We start from the raw sequence: 15,265 nt of genomic DNA, 5'->3' as shown, positions 1-15,265 counted from the left end.
ACTGTTTGTGCTCCACTTACTTGTTTGGAAACATTGTGTCGTTCCGCCCTGACCATCAGCTTTTATCCTCTCCAAATACCCCCCCATTAGTGTGTGCTGATTATTAAGGAAGTTAGATTTCAAAAGTTAGACTTTTATCTTTGCAGACAGGGAAGTTTGTGATGAAACACTTCCTGTTAGCAGCCAGATCTATTTCCCATCTAGTTCTGTAATAAATGTGTAATTCAGCATGATACTTCTTCATTGTTGGCCTCGGCGAACAAGTTCACGTTATGATCACGTCATCATAATAATACACTGAAATTAAGTTTCCTTACACAGATATTTCAGTCCCTTCACTTTCTCCCATTTGCATCACATGGACTGAAAAGTTCATCCAAATGCTTATTCATGCATGGCCTCTCCAAGCCTTTATGGGGGCCAAAGTACAGTTTGATTTAAGGGGATTCAATTATTGTCTGTGACACTCACAGTAAACCTATAATGGCTTTATTAAAGTTATGTTTCGTGTATTCTTATTTTATCATTTTTCATTATTTTACTAGATGTAGTAGAGAGTCACCTCATAAATTTAATCGTGTGCTTTGACTACAAGCTATATAGCATAACATGTAAAGAATTTACTTACTTGTGAGACATTTCAAGTGCTCCTTCGGATCTTCTACTGGCCACAGGAACCCTAAACAAGACAATCCCTCAGAAAGAAAATATACTGAGAGGCTGATAATGCTCAGAGTTTGACCTGTTTTTATCAAATAGGCATCTGTGGAACGAGCAGGTTTGCATGTTGTGATGTAATTTAAAAAAGTGTTAACTTCATGGCCGCTTTTGACTTGTTTCATGGTTTGATATGAAAAGTTACCGTATACACTCCCATTTTACTCAAAAACGTGTTTCGCTTAATGTTACTTTACTTTAATATTTGAGCTTCTCCGTACAGTATGATGATGATAGTGTATCTCTTGGATCTTTTATCTGAGTCAGATGACGTTGGAAGATTGCTCAAACCCGTTTCTCTGTATACTTTAAGGGCACAGATCAAGAGGTCCCCACATCTGTTTCCTATCAATCTCAATCAACCAACACAGACACACAAGTCACACAGCATTTCATTTCTTGTTGAGGGACAGTACAAAACCACAGTTAAGTTAAGCATAATCCTTCATTTACATGTTGTGCAAGTACAGAAACAATGGCAATTCATTTATTATTATAAACATTTTATTTTCAGAGGATTCTGTATTTTGAGGCTACCTCAAAACAACTGATACATTGAGAAACTCTTATGTAACTAAAATCTTTCCATGTATGTCAGAAGAATTGGAACCAAGCTGGGGCATGTTAGGTCTCAAATGTTACGTTATAATTACATTATTATTATTATGATTATCATTCATCCCCCTACCTGTATAAAAATACCTGCTTTTCTTGATTATTTTAGTTCAATTTGAATTCCGTTTTTAATTCTATTGACCTGGTGGAGAAAACAAACATCTCAAACCCTGGACATATAAAACCAAAACTGTTTGCATGGATAAACACCACAACAAAGTAAAATAGTGCCTTTCAGCAAATTGGGTGCACTGATCCTTCGAGGTGACAGGTATTCATCGTAGGAAAATCTGAGCCTTTGAAGCCTTTGAAGCTGATTGAAGCTTCTCAAATGAACACAGTGCTGCTACCAAGTATTACTGACCAAGAGCTGCAATGATTATTACACTGTGCACCGGCGGATATCCATGCAAGCAGGGTATTGCTTTCACCTCTCTCACCCCTCAGAAGATATGCTGAGCTCATTAGCCAAGGTCAAGGTCTCCAAAGATAAGGTCTGAAATAAAGGTTTTCCATGATATCCCTACAAATAATAAAACTTATCTTGTTTAGATAATCACCCCCGGTCTTATGATATCATATGACAAGTGACGTCGTGAAGAAATCCCTATACGGTAAGAAAATAACCTCATGTTATTCAGTTAGAAAATGCTTTTTTCCATGTATCCCTGCACCATATAAGACTATAGACACGACCTAAAACTTCCTCAGGTCAAACTGATGTAATCATGATCATATGGTAGGAATGACATCATCATGACATTCCAATGAAGTCAGAAAATTATGTCATATAGTTATTAATGCATAAACTTTTGCTACCAGTAAGAGCTATTTAGTTATTTAGATTAACCAATCATTTCATCTTACAGTATAAATGGCATCATGAGATATTGATATGACATTATTTCAATATAAGAAAAGTTAGTATTTCCTGACTGGGGTATATACACAGGGTATGCATCACCCCCTGATACTTTTCATTTTAATTATGTAAAAAAAAATCAATATTTTATCTTCAAAGACTGAAAAAAGAAAAGCTGAATTTTGGCATTTCTTTTTTTTACTTCAATCATTAATGGTCTATTAAAGTTGTTGCAGATTAATTCTCTGTTGATTGTTGTAACTTTGGTGAAACCTTATTACAGGTTGGGGATGCCGCTGACTGTAATAACTTTTGTCTTTCCTCCAGCTTCTCCTCAAGGCACTGAATGATAATTGGGTCCACTTTGGGGTCAAACTTATTTGCGAACAAGTGGCCATAGTTAAGCAGCCAACGCATCTCCGCAGCACCGAAAATGCAGATACTGCGGACGTGTACGCCGGAGCAAGGTGGGTACAGGTGTTCCTCCAAGTAACTCCACTTCACCAGCCGGGTCTTACTCATCAGGTCAGTGATATCAGGCTCAGATCGGGGCACCTCCCCGGGGACCCCTGGCAGTCGCACAAGCGTGGCCCAGAAGTGTTCATCTGGGGAGTAAGTGTCCTCTGACCAGACTAAAAAATCCTTCACCACCTCTGAGGAGTTCATATGCACAACAAAGTCCCGTGACAAGACAAAATAGGCATTGCCAATAAACATCTCGATGCCGTGAGGGGGTGGAGGCTTTTTCAGCTCGGTCTTCATAGGCAGTTTTTGATATTCATGTGGGATATCTTTCAGCTCGTAATGAAAAGAGTACCTCATTTCCTTATAGTTAGTGGGTCGGCTCGTCTCCAGCATATTAGCCCCCTTCAACTTCTTTAATTCCGACACCAGCTCGCTATTGAACTTGAGGGGAAAATCTTGGCCACAGAGGTTGATGACATACCTCCACTTGACCTCTGACGTCAAAAGGTCAGACAGACAGTTGAGATCAGCTTGCAATCGAGTGATGCTTGCGTAATAGACCGACTCCCGCTTGGAGGCAATGAAGACGTTGGGCAAACAGCTTACCAGACCCTCTATGGCAGAGATGAACTGAGGTGACGACTTCTGGTCGTAGTGAATACAGAAGATGTTACCCGGTGAGTACAGAGCTTTGATGAGTCTCTCCACCATCCATGCAGATTTATGCACGACCAGGGAATAAGCGAGAGGGAAGTCTCTCTCCTCCTCTGAGACACACACCTTGTCATAACCTCTGGACTTGATGAATAATGGGCAGTTTGAGGTGAGGTTAAAAAGACCTTCATCCTTATCCTCCACAACTTCTTTCCATCGAATGCTCAGAGATTTACCCACCTCCACCGGGTCCATGTCATATATAGCCGGGCAGCTGATATTGTACTTGTGATGTGTCTGCACATCATCCAAAACTTTCGGGGAAGTTGAAGGTTCAGGGATGAAGCTGTACTTTACTTTGACCAACAGCAGGATATACACAATCAGCAGTGACAGAGGTGAAGACAGGATCTTCCATTTTTTGAGATTTGCACATTTTCTTCTCATTCTGTGATAAAAGAGAAAACATGATGTTAGGGAGCAGAGGCAGAGGATTGTGGATGTGACTCTACGGGGCGAACGCACTCACCTTGATACACACGCTTGTGCCGGCCCACAGAGCGCTTTACAAACCGTTTCATGAAGTTGCACTCTAAAAGTGAAAAGCAAAAAGCAGGATGCAGTCAGAGCGGATCGCTCCAGTAACCTTCTAAAAAGCAATGTGATGATCAGCAACTTACCGATGTCAGAAGGAACACTAGATGTGGACATTTGTCCGAGGTGCCGTCCCACTTTTACGCACGACTGCGGCTACATCTGCATCATTTCTAAACACATCTCTCCTTTAATCCATCCACATTCCAACAGCACATGGAAATCCAGAGTATAAAGATGTCCAGAAAGGAAAAAACACGCTGTTAATCTCAACTCGTGTTGTGTCGGTGTGTCTTGAGAGGAGGACAGAATAATCCGGAAAGAGGAGGGAGGGGCTCGAGAAACTGCTCTCTGCTCTAATATGACAGATAATATATTTGTTTTTCTCAGGTCTGCGCCGGTTCGATAATAACCCACAGTGAATCGTTGTGAAATGTAAAAGTGAATAAAGGTAAATAGCGGATTTTCGAGTCCTGTGAAGTTACCACAATAAGAGAGAGAGAAGTTAAAGTAAAAGCGGAGGCGCTCAGGGGGATTTCAGAGAGTTTAACTGGTTTTCTCATCCTGCAGAGCAAGATTTACAAGTGGGACAATCATCACCAAGGAATGTCCATCCACGAAACACACTTTAACTTCGTGTGTGTTCACACTGCGACCACCCTCGGATGGTGTGTCTTTAAGAGAGCGAGGCATTAAGAGAGCTTTTGAGACGAGAACTCAAATAGTTTTTAACACACGTCGACTTTAAATAACAAAGTGTGATGGAGGCGCCGGAGCAGGGCCGGATCTAGACTGCTCGGATTGGGGCTGGCACTTACAAATTTGGGGTGGGCACCTTCTCACACTTGAGAGTTTGAGAGTTTTCACAATTTTTAAAGAAGGCATCACAATAGAAAAATCAACCAAGCCGTCATATAATAATAATAATAATAATAACATCTATTATGAATAATTATTTATTAATAATAATAATCATGAATATATATTTGTATATTTGCCACGCACCGACTAGCACTGCGAACTTATTCATACATACATACATACATACATACATACATACATACATACATACATACATACATACATACATACATACACACATACATACATACACACATACATACATACACACATACACACACACATACATACATACATACACACACACATACACACATACATACATACATACATTCTGTGCTTTCTGAAATATACCCTTATACACCATGCATACATGTACAAGTGAAATTAAATAAATGTACAAATATATTGCATAAAATATATTTTTTGTCAATAAACCTATCTAAAAATAGCCACCACAGTTTTCAATGTACAGTGACCTGTGTGTGTGTGTGTGAGAGAGAGAGAGAGAGAGAGAGAGAGAGAGAGAGAGAGAGAGAGTTTCAAACTTCTGAGTTCCTGTTTTCTAGTTTGTAAATGATTACTAAAGTGACATGGTTGCACCACTTAGCACGAAAGGAAAACAAATGGCCCTCTGTTGTCACTATGTCATCACTTAGTGCTTGCTAAACATCCCAAGGTACATTAGAAATTACATGTCCTTTAGAATGAGATTTAACTGTATTTTACATATTTTGAATCTCAAAGGATGTGTTAAATTATAAACATTGAACGTGTCAAGTTTTTTCATGAAAAAATAAATCCCCAAATGCAGGACCTCGACCTATAATAATACTACTACTACTACTACTACTACTAATAATAATAATAATAATAATAATAATAATAATAATAATAATAATAATAATAACCCTAGCAAAGAGTTTGGCAGAGTGATGTTGGAAAAGGTGAATTAAGTCTTTCTGGCTCTACAGTGATCCCAATACTATTATTATATTCTTATTATAGTTACTATTATTATTCTTATTAGTTTTCATGATTATTCAACAATATTTAAAAATTGACTCTGTTCACCACGGACATCGCTCATGCGTCACCCTTCAAACCCCACCCCTGACGTAAGACGTAATCATGACGTAAGGATTTCCGCATCGCCATGTTGGTTTGGTTACAACAGCAAGAATCAGCCAGCTAGCAAAGCGGTTTATGGGCGAGGGGCACTGATATGACGGAGAAGACCCGCTGACGTCTGTGAAACTTATCTTTACAAGTACGTGAACTCAGTCTGTTGCGTAAGTAAAGTGTGGGGACGCTGTGGGGGAGGTCTGACCTTGTGCCGGGGCGAATGTAGCCGATGCTAACCAATGCTAGTGCTAACTATAATCTGCGGATTATAAATGACAGTGCATGTTTGACAGTAGATAGCTGTCACTGAGAATAGTGGTGGTAACAACTGTCAGCTAAACATCTGACTGTCGTTATTTTATTTTATTTTATTTTTTTAATCATCACCTAAAATACAGAAGCCTTCGTTTCTAGCATCTCCTGTCACCCGGTCTCAGATCAGCTGGATTGACTGTTGGCGTCCTCCCCTCTCTGCCACAGGTGAAGCTGTGAGGTGAAGGTGACACCCCGGGACCATGTTGGCTCGTCTCTTTAGGCTCCACGGCCTGCTGGTGGCCTCCCACCCGTGGGAGGTTATAGTGGGCACCCTGGCTCTCACTGTCTGCCTGGTGTCTATGAACACCCTGGCAGCCAGCAGCCAGATGTGCACCTGGAATGAGTGCCCCAAAGTCGAAGAGGTGGGTTGTGGTGTGAGTTGGTGCATGTGCGGGTGTGGCAGGTCGTCTCACCTTGAAGTCAGGGTGCTGTAATATTGCTCACTTTGTGTCTGTGCACCCACCTGACGACTTTTCTGTGTCTGTTCTCTTGCAGAAAATCCAAAGCAGCGACATAACCATCCTGACTATTACCCGCTGCATGGCCATCGTTTACATCTATTTCCAGTTCAAGAATCTCAGACAACTGGGATCCAAATATATTCTGGGTCAGTATGATGTCGGAGAAGTTGCACGATACTCAGCACTGAACCGTGCTTCACTTTCTGTTTTTTTTCTTCTTTTCTCACAGGTATTGCAGGTTTGTTTGCAGTATTTTCCAGCTTTGTTTTCAGTACAGTGGTCATCCACTTCTTTGGGAGAGAGCTGACAGGCCTCAAGTAAGTGTTTCAAATGTACTGACCTTTTGTTTTACACCCAGATTGTTGAAGACATTAATTTCCTAGATCACAGTCTCTTGTGGGGCCTCTATAGTTGAAGGTCACAAGTGAAGAGGGAAAATCCATTCAGTCGCTTGAGATTATTGCATCACTTTCTTTTTGTGAGCACATCATATATCCAAAAAGATGTAACTACCCCTGATTGGTTTTATTTCAGTGCTACTTATATAAGAGGCCTCTTTTTACTGACTACTGTAAGGAATGTTCAAATTAGAGGCTTTTTAATAACAATTCGAGATAAATACGCAAACAATGATACATGTGTAGTTAACCCAGTTTGTATATGTTCGGTGGACGGATGACGAGTAGTAATCTGGTCGGATCAAATTGTAAATGAAAATGACTGGTGTTCAAGATAGGGGTCAGTCAATTGATCCAGTGTGCCCCTCTAGGCATTTTACTGATTTACAGCTCTAAAGCCTTACATCACATCCATCATTATGAATTTCTAAGAGACTCAACGAGACATATGGTTTGTGATCAACCCTTTCACATTAGCCACGAGTCATTCTATTTCATTGTAATATCAAAAGCAACATTGGAATGAGGATTAGTGACATTTTAAACTTGTCAGGTGACGCTTAACCCACCATAAAGTTTAGTGTCACTTCTGGCTTTCCAATGGCTGCAGTGAAATAATACTCTGTCCTTTGACTATGTGTCCTCCAGTGAAGCCCTGCCATTCTTCCTTCTGCTCATCGACCTGTCGAAAGCCTGCGCATTGGCCAAATTTGCCCTCAGCTCCAACTCTCAGGTAATGCCACACACCCTGTGTATGTGTGAATTGTAACTGAACAAGACATTAAAGTAGTGTCGGCTCGCTGACTTGTGCTGTGGCCCCGTGTCTTGTGTATAGGAGGAGGTGAGGGAGAATATATCCCAGGGCATGGCCATCCTGGGCCCCACCTTCACCCTGGATGCTCTGGTTGAGTGTCTGGTCATTGGGATCGGAACCATGTCAGGTAAGGAATGCTGCTATTTCTTCACCTCCAAAAACAGTGACCGATGTTGTTTTGTGTGTTAAATACCCTAATGATGATGATAAATTGAGTGAAAATTGAACTCACTTCTGTTCTCTGTTGTTTTCCAGGTGTCCCTCAATTAGAGATCATGTGTTGTTTTGGCTGTATGTCGGTCCTGGCCAACTACTTTGTCTTCATGACCTTGTTCCCCGCATGTGTCTCACTGGTCCTGGAGGTAGGAATAATTGCTGACTTTTAGGAGAGTTGATTTTTTGACATAGAATTGAAGTCAGTTAATGTACCAGACAATTGATTTCTGGGTATGCTTCCGGTTTTTTTTTGGTGTACAGCTGTCCAGGGAAAGTCGCGAGGGTCGCCCAATCTGGCAGCTGAGCCACTTTGCACATGTGCTGGCTGAAGAAGAGGACAACAAGCCGAATCCTGTGACTCAGAGGGTTAAAATCATCATGGTAAGAAACAGAGTCCAGCTATTTTACCACACAAAAATAATTTTGCTGCCTGTATACACATCAGCCAGAAGGTGGCTTATTTAAAATAGGAAGAATGAAGCAGATAAACAGTCTTACTTTAAGACTGTTTTTCATTATATCCTCCCCAGTCTCTTGGTCTTGTTCTGGTTCATGCACATAATCGACTAGCAAATGAGAATCCGGGTCACAATCGAACAGTGGAGGGGCCCGTAGCTAAGAGACTGGAGTCCGATTATACCACATGGCCTCTGAAGCTCACCAGGTAAAAATATTGACGAAGGAAAATTGTTCATTTTGTAACTACATTGATTTATTGTGCAATTACCCTCTGATGCATGTCTTCCTTTCTCCTGCTGCCAGTATGGACATGGAGCAGGTGATTACCCTCAGTCTTGCTCTGCTCCTGGCTGTGAAGTACGTCTTCTTTGAGCAAACAGAGGCGGAGTCCTCGCTGTCCCTCAAGAGTCCCATTATCAGCTCTGCTCCAAACCAGAAGCCCTGGGTGGCAGGGGACTGCTGCAGGAGGGACTTCCCGGCCCAGAAACGACACAAGACGATGAATGGTTTCCTGGCAACACACATATCCCCCCCAGCTGTTCCAGAAAGTAAACTTTCCCCTGAGGCTGACATGGCGATCACAGAAAAGAGTGAGACTTATAATGGGTCCCTATAGCATTAGCTTATTAAGACTGGATGCTACATGTGCATGTATCTCCCTTTTAAGACCGAGTACAGTGTCTGCATGCTTCTCCCTCTAGGCCCACACTGCCTTTAGCGTATGCGCGGGACGTCTTGGTTTTCATTTTGGCACCAATGTTAAGAGTTTAACGTGGCAAAATAGCCTGTGACAGTTGAGTGACTCACGCCTCACTGCTGCAGCCGTCTAAAGTTTCGGCGTCTCGTGACACATGCAGTTCCCAGCAAAATAGACTGTTTAAAGATCGGTTGATAGTGATATCGACATCGTGTTAGCCACATTACATCTGCTTTGTGGTCGGAACTCTTAATTATTTCGGTCTGCTCAACAACAATGGCTGTAGCAACGCCAACCCACAGGGACTGCAGTAGCTCTCCGTGGTAGCTGTTGCACAAGGTGCTTCCTGTGCATCATCCTGTGAAGCAAATAGAAACACTGAATAAACATAAGAGAGCTTAAACTGTTGGTTTTTTATTTTAAATTATTGTTTCAATCGGGTTCCAGAAAAGAGGTTAAGAGGTTGTTGTTAAACATTGGTGGTACAGTCTTAATGGGTTGATAATGTCCATATTCACTGATGTAAATGCTTTCTTGCTCAACATGCCCTGTGTCTGTCCTGATTTACAGAAGAAGTAACTCCGGCTCCAGCAGTTTCAGAGGAAAACAGCCCTTGTATTTCACGTCTTGGAGATTCTCCTGCCCCGGCACCTTCTGTTCCTCTAAGTAGCTCCAATTCAGAGCCCCGTTCTCTGGAGGAATGTGTGACCATCCTCTCCGATCCGCAGGCAAGCTGCCATTGCAGTTAGAAATCCTCACACAAAGCCCAGTTCTGAATGTGGCTGAAGGTTTAACAAATCACCGGTTTGTCCTTGGTGTTTTCCAGAGAGGTGCCCGTTTCCTCAGCGATGCAGAGGTGATAAACCTGGTTACCCAACGTCACATTCTTAACTATAAATTGGAGATGCTCCTGGAGACTCCAGAGAGGGGCGTGTCAGTCAGGAGGGAAATGCTATCAACCAAACTTCCTGTTCACTCTGCCTTGGCTTGTCTGCCTTACAAGGACTACGACTATTCTAAGGTTTTAGCAACATGCATATTCGTAAAATACAGTGTCCACCAGTAAATTCACTTTCTGACTACTACAATGTTTCATGTTGTAGCATGATTTTATTCAAGCTTTATTTAATGTCCCTGGTCCGTAGGTGATGGGTACTTGTTGTGAGAATGTCATCGGGTACATGCCGGTGCCAGTGGGAGTGGCTGGTCCTCTTCTGTTGGACGAGAAGCAGTTTCACGTTCCTATGGCGACCACAGAGGGCTGCCTGGTGGCCAGCACGAACAGAGGATGCAGGGCACTTTCTGTAAGAGAGGCAGACTTAGCTGTGGTTCACTTTGTGTATGTGTGTGGTTGTGTGTTGTGCTGACTCTTGTCATCCTTCCTGTCCAGCTGAGTGGGGGTTGCCGCAGCAGGATCCTAGCTGACGGTATGACCCGGGGTCCCGTGGTGAGACTGCCCTCAGCGTGTCGGGCTGCAGAGGTCAAAGTCTGGCTCGAGACCTCGGACGGTTTCAGCCTGATCAAAGAGGTTTTCGACCAAACCAGCAGGTCAGAGGAAACACTGAGATTGGCTTAACACAATAACAGGATGAACACTGAATGTTATTATCGGACACAGAACATCCATGGATTTCTTTTTTTTCTTGCCAGGTTTGCTCGTCTGGAGAAGCTGTTTGGGAGTCTGGCTGGGAGGAACCTGTATATGCGCTTCCAGTCTCAGACAGGAGACGCCATGGGCATGAACATGTTATCAAAGGTATGACCCAATCTTGTGCAATTTCACTGAAACTTTGGCTTTTGTCTTTATTCAGCTTATTGTGTGCACGCAACATTTATTTTGTATTTCCAGCACCATGAATACTTAACAGGGTACATGCTGTGTTTCCCCAGGGGACTGAACAGGCTCTGCTCAGACTCCAGCAGCAGTTTCCTGACATGGAGGTGCTGTCAGTTAGTGGTAATTACTGCACTGACAAAAAATCTGCTGCCATAAACTGGATTCTGGGCCGGGGCAAGTCTGCTGTCTGCGAGGCCACCATCCCTGCCAAGGTGGTCACGGAGGTAAAAACAACTACAGCTAAAACTCCGCCTGTGCTTCTCAAGTCGTAGCAGTGGAAAAACTCTGCTCACCAGCTTAAACACGTTTTCTGCCATCTGTTACTGTTTGTCAAATAATAAAATGCCCTTTGAATGTATGTGTAGGTGCTAAAGAGCAGTACAGCTGCTCTGTTGGAGCTCAACATCACCAAAAACCTGGTGGGCTCGGCCATGGTGGGCAGTATAGGGGGCTTTAATGCTCACGCTGCCAACATTGTAGCTGCCATATACATCGCCTGTGGACAGGTAAACCTCACTCACATTATCTCTAGTCTTGCATTACTTCCACACATACTCATGGGTATCTTTAAATGGCACAACTGATAGTATTAGAAGGAGTGTGAGGCTGATAAATAGTCAACTTTCCACATCCAGACAGGCGTTTGTGGGATCAGTAGTTACATGCGTCGTGTAGTCAAGATGCTAAAAGTTAAAGCTATCTCACCTTTAATTTGATCGGATTCTTCAAAGAGTGCTTGATAGAAAATGTGCTACTTTCCAAAATGTACCTCAGATTAAAAATTGTGTTCGTCTCAGTGGCATAAGGTCATATTTAACCTAGGGATGTCACATTTAGATGACTTTCAAAAGAAAAATACACATTAAAATGTAAATCGTAACTTTCCTTAACTTTATAGAAATACTTCGATAGTATTTGTAAATATATTTCAACAGTTTTCTCGTCACACGTATGGAGTAATATCTCTGTGTTGTGTGTCAGGATCCTGCTCAGACAGTAGGAAGCTCCAACTGCATCACTCTGATGGAGCCTGCTGGTGCAAATGGAGAAGACCTGTACATCAGCTGCACCATGCCCTCCATAGAGCTGGGTACGGTGGGAGGAGGCACCAACCTGCTGCCACAGCAGGCCTGTCTACAGGTAACCTCATCCTTTACTCAAATTTTTGATTTATTTTTCAGTTTTAAGTCTCCTTCATAGTAACGCTTGTTTGTAAAAAAGTGTGACTAAATGAAACAGAGCAAGCGTTTTTTCCCCATACTTTCCTTTTTTAACCATTCAAAGTATATCAGAAAAATGCAGAAACATTTATTTTGCATAATTCAAATTTCCCCTAAATATTTGCACATGCATCCTAAATGCCCTTATTGCAAATTTTAAAACAAGTATCCACATGTAAGTTGATCTTTGACTGCACAGACAGATGAGCAGACACCCAGCATCAAGATATTGCAAATAAAAAGCTTAGGGGTAGGAGGGGGATTATGACTGTGTGATGAGTCAGAGGTTTTTAAGGCAGCTGAGCAAGGATCCCACAGTGTGGAAAGTTCCCCACCGGGTAATTAACTTGTGACACAGTTTAATTCTTCTACCAGAATACAGTCATAGTATTATGAGAATTAAGTTATTATTTCAGCCTGTGTGTAAGTTTAAAGGGGAAAATCAGAAGATACACCTATATTCAGAAGAGGAATGTGGAGCATCTTCATATTTTAGGTTTCACAAATAAGAAAAGTACGTCAGCAAATCAGATCCTCCGGCCCCCTAGAAAAACCTATGGATAATGTCCGAATGAGCCCATGAGAGAAAACAGCAGGAGATCCTCCTCAGGATCCACTGTGAGCAAGTGCGCAGGTTTCTAGTATGTGTCAGAGACAAACATGTAAAAAAAAACAAAAAGAATATAAATATCTCGGGATGAAAAAGTGGTGCCATGAAGAAGATGTCAGGAGAGCTTTTGGTGATGAGAGCCTGTGTCGATGCGCAGTAAACAAAGACAAGTGATCTCCACAGCGCAGTACTTCCTGCCTCTGCCTGCTGCGCCACCCCTCACCTGAACGCTCCAGAGGTGACTGTTGTTGTGAGCGGAGAATCTCCTGCTGCGCTGTTCGTGTGTGAAAGGCAAAGTATCAGGACATAAATATCAGGAAGTGTTTGGAAGTGGCCGACCACAAAGCCATCACTGGTTACGTCTGTGTGCTGGTTTAGTACTTTCTCAAGAACCAGTGAGACTGGAAATCAAGTTTTTTGGATCCAGAGCTCTAACAAGCACTTAATTAGGACTTTATTCTCTCTCTCAGCTGAATGTGGGCATTGGCACTGATTAACAAAAATCTACCTAAAAGGTTTTAAGTCTAACACAGACTCCTGCAGCAACTCTACAGCTGATAAATAAGGAAACTTACCTCTGATCAGATCTGCTTTCTAGAAGAATATTTTAGAGAATTTGTAAAGACAAAACACACGGTCATCCTTTTCTCTCTTTTTTTTCTAATATAAAACCCTTACGGTAAATGTCTGCATCCATTTCTGTCTTTAGATGCTTGGTGTCCAAGGTACCAGTCCCAACCAGCCTGGCGATAACGCCCGGCAGCTGGCCTGCATAGTGTGTGCCACCGTCCTGGCAGGAGAGCTGTCTCTGATGGCCGCTCTAGCTGCTGGACACCTCGTCAAAAGCCACATGACCCACAACAGGTGAGATATTTCACTCCTGTTCTCTGTGGTCTGTGAACGTTCACCCTGCGAGAGGCTGAATGTGCTCTGTTCTCTGGTCCTAGATCCAAATCAAATGTATCCGAAACCCCTTCGCAAAACTCTGGAGACGGCAAGTGTTGACGTGATGGCCATCTGCAAAGAGTGAAAGTACGCCCCCTGGAATCCGGCACAAGAGGCTCTCCTAATGATGTGTTTCTGAGGGGAGAGCTGCGGGTGGTGGAAGACAAATAACTAAATACACGCTGAAGACAGTGGTGTGCTCAGTTTGTGACTGACTGCAAAAAGACTTTCTGGGTTGAACTGTTGCGTTGCTTATTTGTGCCATTTGCCTGCTTCTTCTTAACGTCGCAGTAGTATTTGATCAAGGCTTCGCTGATCTTTCGGACAACTGGGAGTCGTGATACGATTTCGACGTGCGTGTGCACTACGCTGCTCAAAAGACTTTACCAAGTACCCGGTGTGCCTCTGAAGAGTCGTAAAAGCCAAGAGCTTCTCCCATCACACACGGAAAGACACAGCTTCTACATTCATGTATGAGGTGAGATCTTCAGACAGGTGACTTCTGATTTCCTTCGGAATAAAAAGAAAATCTTTGCACTCGCCAAAAGCTGTTTCTAAACAGAACTGCAAGTGTAGTTTCAAACACCAACCTTCTGCCTGAATGTATGTGGTTTATATCGGTGTTGTTGGGTATGACTTGCTCAACACTTCATGAGCTGAGGTGCAACTGTATACTGTGTATACTGCAGAATGACTGTGGCGGCTGAACCTCCAGGTTTTTGTCACACGTGGTTTGTTCAGACGCTGATCTACCACTAAGACGTTAGAGGCAGGTGTTATTTTTCAGGCTAAAAGGAAAAACAAAGCCATATTAATTTATTCATTTTTAAGGTACACTTTTATTTTACATTTGTGCAACTATTGATTTTTTTGTTTTTTTGTTTGCATGGTTGAAGCAAAAGGATGAGTTTAAAGGAGACACGATGCTTTTTCAGTTTTTGTCTTTCCTCTTGTGTGTGATGGATCTTCTGTAAAAGAGCTCCTCCCCGTGACAGAAAACACAGAAGCTCCTGAAACACCTCGTCAGCCGCATGGCCAATCCGTTTCCACATCGTCGTGAGGATGTTTGAAAGAGGAGCTGCAGCAATGGACAGTATGAGGAGACTGCTGTTTCCAGAACATTAGAGCATGGAAACCTTTAATAAAAAAAACTGAGCCTGGATAGAAGCTGAATGTCTCCTTTTAAAAGCATAACTCACTACAGGTACCGCAGGTCCTGGTATTTTCAGAAAGCAGCAAAGCTCAGAAGTGGCCTTACATACAGTGTCTGAGATGTTGAGCCTTAGCATGTTCAAATTAGAATATTCAATTATAAATTATTCATGTCAAGATTGTACAATGTTTTATTTAAAAGATAAACACTTTGTTCCCTCTGAGTGATGTCTCACTGGTTTTTCATC

At 42.4% G+C, this 15,265-nt stretch overlaps 2 protein-coding genes across 5 annotated transcripts; one reads left to right on the top strand and one right to left on the bottom strand.

Moving 5' to 3' along the window:
• Window positions 1-1,097: 1,097 nt before the first annotated feature.
• Window positions 1,098-4,308, bottom strand: LOC118098222 (beta-1,3-galactosyl-O-glycosyl-glycoprotein beta-1,6-N-acetylglucosaminyltransferase 4-like). Its single transcript, XM_035141850.2, has 3 exons — window positions 3,994-4,308; window positions 3,843-3,905; window positions 1,098-3,761 (listed from the first exon to the last, which is right to left on the bottom strand). The coding sequence occupies exon 3, from the start codon at window positions 3,758-3,760 to the stop codon at window positions 2,432-2,434; it is 1,329 nt and encodes a 442-aa protein (XP_034997741.1). The 5' UTR covers window position 3,761; window positions 3,843-3,905; window positions 3,994-4,308; the 3' UTR covers window positions 1,098-2,431.
• A 1,596-nt stretch (window positions 4,309-5,904) lies between these two features.
• Window positions 5,905-15,241, top strand: LOC118098219 (3-hydroxy-3-methylglutaryl-coenzyme A reductase). Of its 4 annotated transcripts, none has more exons than XM_035141845.2 (20): window positions 5,905-6,038; window positions 6,374-6,570; window positions 6,704-6,815; window positions 6,899-6,986; window positions 7,716-7,800; window positions 7,903-8,008; window positions 8,137-8,243; window positions 8,359-8,478; window positions 8,628-8,761; window positions 8,860-9,104; window positions 9,824-9,981; window positions 10,080-10,274; window positions 10,399-10,557; window positions 10,644-10,801; window positions 10,904-11,009; window positions 11,144-11,314; window positions 11,456-11,596; window positions 12,072-12,230; window positions 13,630-13,784; window positions 13,868-15,241. In XM_035141845.2, the coding sequence occupies exons 2-20, from the start codon at window positions 6,409-6,411 to the stop codon at window positions 13,923-13,925; spliced, it is 2,619 nt and encodes an 872-aa protein (XP_034997736.1). In that variant the 5' UTR covers window positions 5,905-6,038; window positions 6,374-6,408; the 3' UTR covers window positions 13,926-15,241. The 4 variants fall into 4 exon arrangements, with proteins under 4 accessions (XP_034997736.1, XP_034997733.1, XP_034997735.1 ...); XM_035141842.2 differs by having other exon boundaries at window positions 8,860-9,146; XM_035141844.2 differs by having other exon boundaries at window positions 6,331-6,570; window positions 8,860-9,146.
• Window positions 15,242-15,265: the final 24 nt, after the last annotated feature.

This window comes from Hippoglossus stenolepis, chromosome 18 (genome assembly GCF_022539355.2).
Source record: "Hippoglossus stenolepis isolate QCI-W04-F060 chromosome 18, HSTE1.2, whole genome shotgun sequence".
Lineage (NCBI taxonomy): Eukaryota > Metazoa > Chordata > Actinopteri > Pleuronectiformes > Pleuronectidae > Hippoglossus > Hippoglossus stenolepis.
Note: the sequence above shows the minus strand (reverse complement) of the source record. Positions and strands in the feature narration are given on the sequence as shown.

What these genes read in the sequence shown, in the direction of transcription:
- LOC118098219 (XM_035141842.2), top strand. Translation starts at nt 6,409, where the DNA reads ATGTTGGCTCGTCTCTTTAGGCTCCACGGCCTGCTGGTGGCCTCCCAC. An exon ending in TGGGATCGGAACCATGTCAG is followed by an intron (nt 8,009 to 8,136) that starts GTAAGGAATGCT and finishes GTTGTTTTCCAG; the next exon opens with GTGTCCCTCAATTAGAGATC. An exon ending in CTGCCAAGGTGGTCACGGAG is followed by an intron (nt 11,315 to 11,455) that starts GTAAAAACAACT and finishes ATGTATGTGTAG; the next exon opens with GTGCTAAAGAGCAGTACAGC.
- LOC118098222 (XM_035141850.2), bottom strand. Translation starts at nt 3,760, where the DNA reads ATGAGAAGAAAATGTGCAAATCTCAAAAAATGGAAGATCCTGTCTTCA.